The sequence below is a fragment of the Geotrypetes seraphini genome, chromosome 4 (assembly GCF_902459505.1).
Source record: "Geotrypetes seraphini chromosome 4, aGeoSer1.1, whole genome shotgun sequence".
Lineage (NCBI taxonomy): Eukaryota > Metazoa > Chordata > Amphibia > Gymnophiona > Dermophiidae > Geotrypetes > Geotrypetes seraphini.
The window spans coordinates 295,483,348-295,493,907 of NC_047087.1; the positions used below are offsets into that span (position 1 = coordinate 295,483,348).

Here is a 10,560-nt window from a genome sequence, read left to right on the forward strand (position 1 = left end):
GAAAACATGGCTATTCTCAAAAATGTAAATCTCGCTGCTATCTAATCTATATAGTCACTAATTCTTATTATGTTTTTCCTTCTTTCGGTCTTGTAAACCGTGCCGAGCTTCATCTTTAAAGAGAAGATGCAGTATATAAGCTTAACATTTAGTTTAGTTTTAGTGATGGAACCTATGGACAGTACCAGGTAGACTTCTAAGATCTAAGAGCCAGAAATAAAGAAACTGTAATGCATGTGATTACAGGGCAGACTGGATGGACCATTCGGGTCTTTTATCTGCCTGTCATTTACTATGTTTTAAAAAGGTATATTCCTAACACTGAGAATTCAGTATGGCTGACGACAGCAGCAGAAGCAGCACTAGTAAAAATGGCCAGTATCTCTCTTAAACGTCCAAGTAGGTTGGGGGAGAGTGTGTCAGCAGTGGTTCAAGGTGCCGCCTCAGCATCCCTGAGGTTGTGGGTTCAAACCCACTCTGGGCAAGTCACTTAATCCCGCCCCAGGTACATTAGATAGATTGAGTCCCTGACTTTTACTAAGCCACGTTAGGGCTTTAACGCGCGGAATATACCGGCCGTATCGAGATGGAAGAAGAGATTCTCTTTCTCAAAGGACCCTCAGCCACAAGAGGGCATCAGCTCAAACTCAGGGGCGGGAAATTTCATGGCGACACCAGGAAATATTTCTTCACCGAGAGAGTAGTTGATCCTTGGAATGAGCTCCCGGTGCAGGTGATCGAGGCAAACAGCATGCAAGAATTTAAGAGCAAATGGGATGCCCATGTGGGATCCCTTAGAGGGTTAAGCCAAGGGAACCTGTCACCAGGAGTGGGATCCCTAGGATAGTAGACTTGGAGGTGGGTCAGTAGAGTGGGCAGACCTGATGGGCTATGGCCCTTATCTGCCGACATCTTCTACGTTTCTAATAGCACGCGCTACACCTTAACGCCAGCATTGAGCTGGCGTTAGTTCTAAAAGCGTAGCGCGCAATAATTTCCTGCGTGCGCTAAAAACGCTAGTGCACCTTAGTAAAAAGAGCCCTAAATCCATTGTAAACCGTTCTGAGCTCCCCTGGGAGAACGGTCTAGAAAACTGAATGAACAAGTGCAGGGACAAAACCAGAAGAAAATGGACCCCCCCCCCCCCCCACAAGATATCCACAGAGAAAAAAAGTCCGGAAGAAACCAAAAAGAACGCTGTGGGGTGACGATATTGCCGACATGGACTTTATTATGTCAAAGTTCCCAAAAGTCGTCACTCCACAGCGTCCATTTTGGTTTCTTCTTAACAAGCGCCAAGCGCAAGGTTCAAGGCGAGGGCAAAGGAGAGCGTGAGCAGGGCGTGGCCAGGAGAAGCGCGTGCGGGGGAGGCAGGTGTGCGTCCAGATTGCATCGGGGCGGGTCATGATCGATTCAACTTTTTTTTTTTTGTAGCTGCTCATAAAAGGAAGGAGCAACGCGACCCCTAGTCTATCGTCTCCTGGCATCCCTTCAAAATGAGTTTCAGCTCCTCTTCCAACTACCGCAAGATCTACGGAGATCCCTCCGGCAGCTCGACGCTCATCTCGGGAGGCGGCAGCAGCAGCAGCTCCTTTTCCGCCTTCTCCGGGGGCTTCGGCTCTTACAGCAATGTCTCGACCTCCAAGAGACCGGCCCGGGATGCCGGCTTCTCCGTCTCCTCGGGCGAAAACGTGCAGCTGTCCCAGACCTTCGCCGTGAACGACGAGTACAAGCTCATCCGGACCAACGAGAAGCAGCAGCTGCAGGGGCTGAACGACCGCTTCGCCGTGTTCATCAAGAAGGTCCACGACCTGGAGCAGGAGAACGTGATGCTGCGGAGCAAGCAGGCCGCCCTGCTGCACACGCACTCGGAGTCCTTCGGCCAGAAGAGGACCTACCAGCAGGAGATGCAAGAGCTGAGGGCGCAGGTGGAGAAGCTGAGCGCGCACAACGCGCAGGTCGTCCTGGAGAGAAGCAACTTGGCGGAGGACCTGCAGGCGCTCAAGCTCAAGTACCAGGAGGAGATCCGGAGGCGGGAAGGCATCGAGCTCAGCCTGAAAGCCTACCGGAAGGACGTGGACCACGCCACGCTGGTCCGGCTGGACCTGGAGAAGCGCGTGGAGTCGCTGAGGGCCGAGATCGCCTTCTTCCGGAAGATGCACGAGGACGAGGTGACCCAGCTGATGGCCATGCTCCAGGCGTCGGGGGTCGCGGTGGAGACGGACTCGTGCCAGGCGGACCTGACCGTGGCGCTGCGCGAGATCCGAGCCCAGTACGAGGCGCTGGCCGCCAAGAACCTGCAGGTGGCCCAGAGGTGGCACAGCGCCGCCTACGAGAAGCTGGTGAAGGAGGCGGCGCAGAGCGCCGAGCTCATCCGCGCCTTCGAGGAGAAGGTGAAGGAGTACCGCAAGCAGATGGAGTTCAGCACCACCAGGATCGAGAGCCTGGAGGGCATGAAGGTGTCTTTGGAGCGGCAGATCGTGGAGATGGAAGAAAGACATACCAGCGAGGCAGGCGGGTTGCAGGTAAAATGGACCGGAAAGGCAGTTCCCGCATGTTCTGTCGGACCGGTAGTGGGGGGGGGGAGTACTCTTTGTTGGGCTACCTGTCAGTAGGTAGGTACTTCCGGGTTGGATCATAGCAATGGCATGTTTTGCTACTTGTATTTTGAGTTACAGGGTTTGTGTTTCACAATGTGCCTAGTAGTGGAGAGATTTGTTCTGCTATTGTTCAGTTGACTTAAGAATTAATTTTGTGTGTGTGTGTATGGGGGGGGGGGGGTTGCATGGTGATTTCCATGGCAAAATGTCCTTCCACAACATACACTCTGGCCCAGTGTTCTATAAATGGCACCTTAAGTGCCAGTAGGCATCCTACCAGTGCCTGTCTTAATAGGTAAAGCTATTTAAAAGCAAATTAAAAATCCTTTAAAAAAACAAAAATGTAGGTGCCTACCAGCGCCTAGAAAAACAGCATGCCTGTGGAGACATCTTAGAATGCCTAAGGTTGAAGTGGGTATGATTAACACCGGGAACAACCTTAGGTGTTCTACGGCACCTCCATAGATGCAATTCTCGTCAAAGGTAGGCGCCAGAAAAGTTGGTCTTTAAAACTGTGGCCTACATTTCTGGAGCCTACCTTTGACAAAAGCCATGATTCTGTAAACAGCACCATTGCAGGATTGGCGGCTGGTTTTTTTTTTTTTTTGTTGTTTGTTTTTTTTAAGATGCCGCTGATAATGGTGCATTTTACAGAATTTGGCTCTTATTTATTTATCCCCATTATTTTATTTATATATCCCCATTGCCCCCAGGTACATTAGATGGATTGTGAGCCCACCGGGACAGATACTGAAAAATGCTTCAGTACCTGAATAAATTCATGTAAACTGTTCTGAGCTCCCTTGGGAGAACAGTATAGAAAATAAATTAATTAAATCTATCTATCTATTTTTGGGATGGGACTTGGAGGTGGATATAATTCACTGCTGTAATACTGGGTGGTTGTTTGTTTGTTTTTTTAGATTATAATAACTCAGTTAGAAACGGATCTGATGTCCACAAAGAATGAAATGACTCGTCTTCTGAGAGAACACCATGACCTGCTCAATATCAAAATGGCACTGGATTTAGAAATAACAGCTTATAGGTAATGGATCACTTCATTCTTATTTAAACAGCAAAACCAAATGTTTTCCTGGTTAATGTTTGATAAAAAAAATCACTGTATAGCATTTGTTGATAAATGGTAAAATCTGAAATTGTTGGCATATATGGTTTATATAATCACTTGAAAGAGTTTGTATAATTTTTCCAGTCCAGCAAAATGTTGGAAACAAATTTATAGGAAGTTCAGATTCTTTATCCATCTTTCTGTGACATAAAACATTTCCAAAATGTAACTACTAGGGGCCAAGTATATGGCACATGAAAAATAACTAGGAAGTCCCAGTGTATTTGTAGAAGGAGGAGGAGGCTTTCTGTAATCTGCAAAATGTGTATATGAAAATACTTCAAATGCAGAGAAGCAAGCTTGTTTCTTTTAATCATATAATTGCATATCCATTATAATAACTTATTTTTATATACTGCCTAACCAGAAGTTCATGACGGTTTACACAATAGGTACTCGGCATACAATAACATCACACATAGTAAAATTCTAAGTAACTAATACAAGCATTAAAACTAATGAATAAAAAAACAATATAAACTAAGTATAGATAAAAATTTAAAAGTACATTTAACTACATATTATGAAAATCAGTAATATATTATATTGTTTAAATAAGTGGGTTTTAAGATCTTTTCAAAATTGATAGTAAGTAAGAAATGGAGAAACAAGAAGATTCAAACATGAATTCATTAATCCTGCTTGGAATGCTAAAGTCCTATCCAACATTTTTTTGTAACGACATGCGTTTGCTTAAGGGAAATAAAACCAAACAGATCTACGAATATTTTTCTTAGAAATAAAAAACCTAAAATGAGAAACAAGGTAAGCTGGTGCTAAGCCAAATAAAACTTTAAAACAAAGGCATCCAAATTGAAATAACACTCTAGCTTCTTAACCTCAGCGCTCACATAACCATGCCACTTGCGTGTGAACTCTCCCTGGTAAGTAGGAGCCACTATTGTCTCACAAGCCCCACAAGTATATTAATCTCACCAATCTAGGCCTAGGAAACTCTCATATCCAGGATTGTCCACTAAGGAGGTGCCTGGTGCCCACTGCTTCCCCTTCATCTTCCCTATGACTCCTGTGTACTTCCTCCTCCTCACACTGTTTCCCAATCACCCCAAACCACTGAATCCCCCCTCACCACCACATCACTCACTTTTTTGAATCCACTATCCTTTTGTCCTCCACCCTCTTCTCAGCCCTAAATCTTCAACACTTTCTCCCTCTCATTCAGCCATCCCTACTCTTCCCCTGTGCATATCAACTGCAGTATCATCTTTCCTGCCTGTTCCTTACTTCCTCAACCTGTCACTCTTCACTGCAGCTGTTCCCCATGTCTTCAAACATGCCATAGTCGCATTTCTCCTCCAAAAAAACCTTCACTGGACCCCCCCCCCCCACAAGCCCCTCCAAGTATTGCCCCATCTCTAGGGTAACCAGATTTTTGGTTGAAAGAAGATAGAAGGCCCCACCCAAATCTCATCTCTTTAAGGCCGCTTTTGGAGGGCATCTATGTATACACGGATGCGGTGTGGTGACATCAACATATCGCATCTGCTTATGCCAGGGGTGTCCAACCTGCGGCCCAAGAGCCACATGCGTCCCCATGAAGTATTTTGTGCGACCCCGGTCAAGGGTAATGCAGTGTTTTCCTTTTCTGCCCCCGGGTATTGACCATCTTGCTGGCTCCCTCCTCTTGTCTTGCTGGCTCCCTCCTCTGTCTTGCTGCAGCATTTGTGCGGCCCCAGAAACATTTTTTTCAGCCATTGCGTCCCAGGGAAGCCAAAAGGTTGGACACCCCTGGCTAATGCGTAGATGCCCTCCAAACATGGCCCCAATCTCAACACTTTTTTCAAGGCTGCTTTCAACTCCTAACTCCCACTCGCCATAAGATACCTATGTCCATTCTATCACTTTCTCTGATAGAAACTTCCCAACCTCTATAGGTCCAGTCTGTCAAAATTAGATTAAGTTCTTCTGGCCAGGGACTGTCTTTTACATGTTAAATGTACAGTGCTGCGTACACCTTTCAGTGCTATAGAAAGTAGTAGCAGCAGGGTTGGCAGCATCTGCAGAATGTTGAAGAGCTCTCCATTCCAATAGCTCCTCCCATTCTCCCCCTCAGACATGACTCAATGGAATGTGGGCCGCAAGCTCTATGCTGCTGAATGGCTGCCGTCAGTTGCCGCAAGTCTTGTGAGAATTGATGGCAGCCATTCAGCAAGCGGTGTGGGGCCAGGCTGGATGTCAAAGATTGCAACCGCCCTGCACCGCTGGAGATTTGAGGAGGCAGCCAGCATCTGTCCAGCGAAGGTCTTTTTTTTAAAAAAAAAAAGTACCGGGGGGGGGGGGCGATGATTTAAAAAGGTACCAGGGGTGGGGGGGATGATTTTAAAGTTGTAGATAGGCCGCCTCTTAACTAAGCTGCACCCCATACAGGTTTGTAAAACCCATGTATAAGCCATGGCCTATATATGGAGAAATACAGTAATATTAGTTTTCTGACTTGAGGGTCATGGGGCATAAGTTCCATAATGTGGGTTTCAACTACTGAATAGATGGTTTTACATGTTGTCATTGAATAACTGTCGGACGGAGGGGATTGAAAGGAGATGTTATGAGCGAATTGATAAAATTATAAAAATTGGATTTTTGAAAGTGCCTGCAAAGATCTTTGAATTTTGTACTATTTTGATTTGAAATAGGAACTACCTATCATATTTTTAAAGTTTATGTAGATATGACTTCTTAAATCATAAGATGTGTGGTAACATAATCTAGCATAGAGGAATAATCTAGCATAGAGGAATAGTTTACCCCCTTTTTACAAAACTGTAGCGTACTTTTTAGCTCCAGCCTCGGTGGTAGCAACTCGAACGCTCATAGGAATTCTGCAGCCAGCGCTAAAAACCATGCTACAGTTTTGTAAAAGGGGTGGGGTTAAAGATTAGAACAGAATGCAGAGAGCCGGGGAAACATGGTTCAAATCTCACTGGTGCCCCCTGTGATCCTGGGTAAGTCACTTAATCCTTCATTGCTTTAGAACATACTTGGGGCTTTTTTTTTTTTCTTTAGCATGCATGCACTAAACCCACAGGTTAATCATTTAAAAACATTTTTTTGAGATGGGTCATGGCACGGTGAGGAATAGGGAGGTCTGATTAGACTTTGATTAGACTTATGGGGGAGTGTTCAGTGCCTCCTAAATAAGAGATAGTGGTAGTCCCATGTTAATTATTTGCAGGTTCCTTGTACTGTAAGTCCAGGGACAAGAAAATATCTATGATGTTGACCTTGATCTACTAAAAACGGTACAGATATAGAGCAATTAGAAAAAGTTCAGGGAAGGACAACAAGTAAGAGTTGGAACAACTTCCGTATTAGGAAAGACTAAAGAGGCTCAGCTTGGAGAAGAGAACTGAGGGGGAGATATGACAAGGTCTATAAAATACTGAGCGGATTGGAATGGATAGAGGTGAATCACTTGTTTTTACTCTTTCCAAAAATATCTGGATTAGGGAGCATGCGATGAAGCTACTACGTAGTAAATGTAAAACAAATTGGTGAAATTTCTTCATTCCAAGTGTAATTAGACTCTAGAATTTGTTGCCAGTGAATATGGTAAAAGAGGTTATCTTAGCAGAGTTTTAAAAAGATTTGGACAAATTTCTACAAGAAGAGTCTAAGCCATTAAGATGGACATGGGAAAATCCACTGTTTATTTGCTAAAATAAGCAGCAAAAGAAATCTGTAAGGTACTTGTGACCTGGATTAGCCAATGTTAGAAATAGGATACTGGGCTTGATGGACCTTCAATATGTCCCAGTATGGTGATTAATGTTACATGTGATCTAATACCAAAATATATTCCCTAACCCCTAAATTCTGTATATGGCGCCTTAAGTTGTATACACAACAACCTGTAGTATATGGGATAGTGGAAAGATGATTTTGAATAATCCTATTTGAAGTCACTTTGGTGTGAAGAGTGCTTTTTGCATGATAGCATGGAGTGATTTTCACCATTTTGAAGAATGGTGAACACCACCTATGAAATCGGTCATTAGTGCAAAAAACCCAACTCCAACCCATATGACCAAACCTTGCAGCATCATTGAAACACTCATAGCTAGGTTAAAGGTGCATTAGAGGTCACTTATCTGGTAAGGTCCTGTAAATCTGAATGGAACTAATCTGTGGGCAGCATTTGGAAGCTATATAGCTGTGAAAAAAAGCCCAGATTTATAGGACCGTACCAGATAAGTGACCTTTAACCCAGTTGTGAGTTCCAACTATGCTGCATAGTTTGGTCATGCTGGTTGGAGGTTTTTAAAAAAATTTTTTTATGCCAATGACTGATTTCATGACAGCATTATAATACTAGGCTAGGACATTACCAGGTGGACTTTATTCTATGGCCCAGAAATATCAGAGACAAGTTAACTTAATCATGTATTTCTAATAAAAATGAATAATGGACAGGCTGGATGGATCCTTCAGGTCTCTATCTGCCGTCATTTACTATGTTACTTATGTATCATTTGTTCTGAGGCTTTTTTCCTCCACCTGCTACCGTTGCAAATACTGTTATTCGCTCTCTGTGGGTTCAATCCTTTTCAACAGGGTCAGACCAATGGTCCATCAAGCCCAGTAGCCTGTTCTCATGGTGGCCAATCCAGGTCACTAGTACTTGGCCAAAACCCAAGGACTAGCAATATTCCATGCTACCAATCCCGGGCAAGCAGTGGCTTCCCCCCATGTCTTTCTCAATAACAGACTATGGACTTTTCCTCCAGGAACTTGTCCAAACCTTTCTTAAAACCTAAACTAAACTAAACCTTGGGTTTATATACCGCACCATCTCCACGAATGCGGAGCTAGGCACGGTTTACAGGAAGAAAGATGAGAGAAGAACTACAGTGGAGAGATTAAAGAGTTAGGTGTAAAGGGGGAAGGTGAGAGGCCTAAGAGGGGGGAAGTGTTACAGTTTTGAGAATAGCCTGGTTTTTAGGTGTTTGCGGAAGAGTTGGAGGGAGCTTGAGGTTCGGAGAGGGGAGGTGAGGTTATTCCAGATCTCAGTGATTCTAAAGGGGAGGGATGACCCAAGTTTGCCTACATGGGAAATACCTTTTATGGAAGGGAAGGATAGTTTAAAAATATGCTATCTGCTCTTACCACATCCTCTGGCAAAGTGTTCCAGAGCTTAACTATTCTCTGCATGAAATAAGACTTTTTATTTATAAATGTTTCAATCATTACATTACAAACATAATGAATAAAGAAAAAAGAAAGTTATAACAATACATAAAGGAAAGGAAAACACATCATTTCAATATTACCTTTCAAGCCCACAACATTGAGGTGCCACATTGAAAATTCAGAAAAAATAAAGGTAAACAGAAGAATGAAATGAGTCTAACACTTAGACCCAGATTGTCAAACATTAATGGGCAAAATTACATTTATTCCTCTAATATCTGTTATAGGTAAACAGTAATTATTTCATTTCTTTAGCCAGCAGAAATTGTTGCAACTGAGTTGGGTCCCAGAACACAAATTCCGTATCCTGTAATTTAACTAAACGTTTGGGAATCTTAAGTAAAAAGATGCCTTAGAGTATTCACTCTAAGGTTTTTTTTAATTTCAAAAATTATTTTCTTTAATTGGGTGGCTCTGGAGATATCTGGAAAAATTCTAACCAAGTTTCCACAAAACTTTGTCAATCTGTTTTATGAAATATAGTTTCATTAATAGTGTCTTACCCATCTCACTCATGCAGGTCAGTGTTCTTCCCAGAAATTTTTTCTAGCCGGGCGGGAAGGGGAAATTTGGTGGTGGGAAAATTAAGGGCTCCTTTTACTAAGCTGCAATAGCATTTTTAGCACGTGCAGAATTGCCACGCTACACGGCTAGAACTAATGCCAGCTCAATGCTGGCGTTAGCGTCTAGCACGTTACATTAGAAATCATCAGACTAAGACTATTTATTACACCTGACCTAATGCATAGAAAGGGTCTTTTACTAACAATTAGCGCATGTTATCTGCAGTAGGCTTCATAGGAATAAAATAGGTCTTGTGGCAGATTAAATACATTAACCTTTTAGTAAAAGATCCTCAATGTTTCCACTTACAACTAACGCCTGTTTTTTCTTCTTTCATTTACTTGCAGAAACTTGTTGGATAGTGAAGAAACACATTTTAGTAATGGAGGAATCAGCATGTCAACTAGCATGTCGGCTCTAAATCTAAACGCCAGTTCCCTTCTGACCACAGTTTTTGACTCATCGTCCCCAATTCTCTCTAAGAAAGAGAAGAAGAAAGAGTCTTTGAAGAGGGTCTCCAAAATATCAACTCAAAAAGAGGAGACCTTTGAGAAACATAGTGAGGGGACCCTAGTGTCTACTAAGAAGGTGGATAAAGCAGAGCATGAGCAAATAGATGGTGACATGACAGATTTTGAACAATTAGGAAGGTTGACATTGGAGGGAGAACTTAAACCATTGGAAAAGCTGACAGTGGAGGCAGAATAATATACACTTATCCCAGTGGTCTCAAACACACGGCCCGGGGGCCACATGCGGCCCGCCAGGTACTATTTGAGGCCCTCAGTATGTTTATCATAATCACAAAAGTAAATTAAAACAGTTTCTTGATTATATGTCTCTTTAGCTATAAATTACAATATTATTATTAAGACTTAGCCAAAAGGAAAGATTTATAAACTATAGAGTTTTACCTCATGCAAAATTGTCATTTCTTAATAAGACATTAACTTTTTTTTTTCTGCGGCCCTCCAAGTACCTACAAATCCAAAATGTGGCCCTGCAAAAGGTTTGAGTTTGAGACCACTGACTTATCCTGTATAATTGATCCCAGGG

The 10,560-nt window shown here is 43.1% G+C and overlaps 1 protein-coding gene across 1 annotated transcript; it reads left to right on the forward strand.

Annotated features, from left to right (window-relative positions):
• Positions 1-1,422: 1,422 nt before the first annotated feature.
• LOC117358649 (alpha-internexin-like) lies at positions 1,423-10,346 on the forward strand. Its single transcript, XM_033940118.1, has 3 exons — positions 1,423-2,525; positions 3,524-3,648; positions 9,852-10,346. The coding sequence occupies exons 1-3, from the start codon at positions 1,497-1,499 to the stop codon at positions 10,210-10,212; spliced, it is 1,515 nt and encodes a 504-aa protein (XP_033796009.1). The 5' UTR covers positions 1,423-1,496; the 3' UTR covers positions 10,213-10,346.
• The last annotated feature ends 214 nt before the right edge of the window (positions 10,347-10,560 follow it).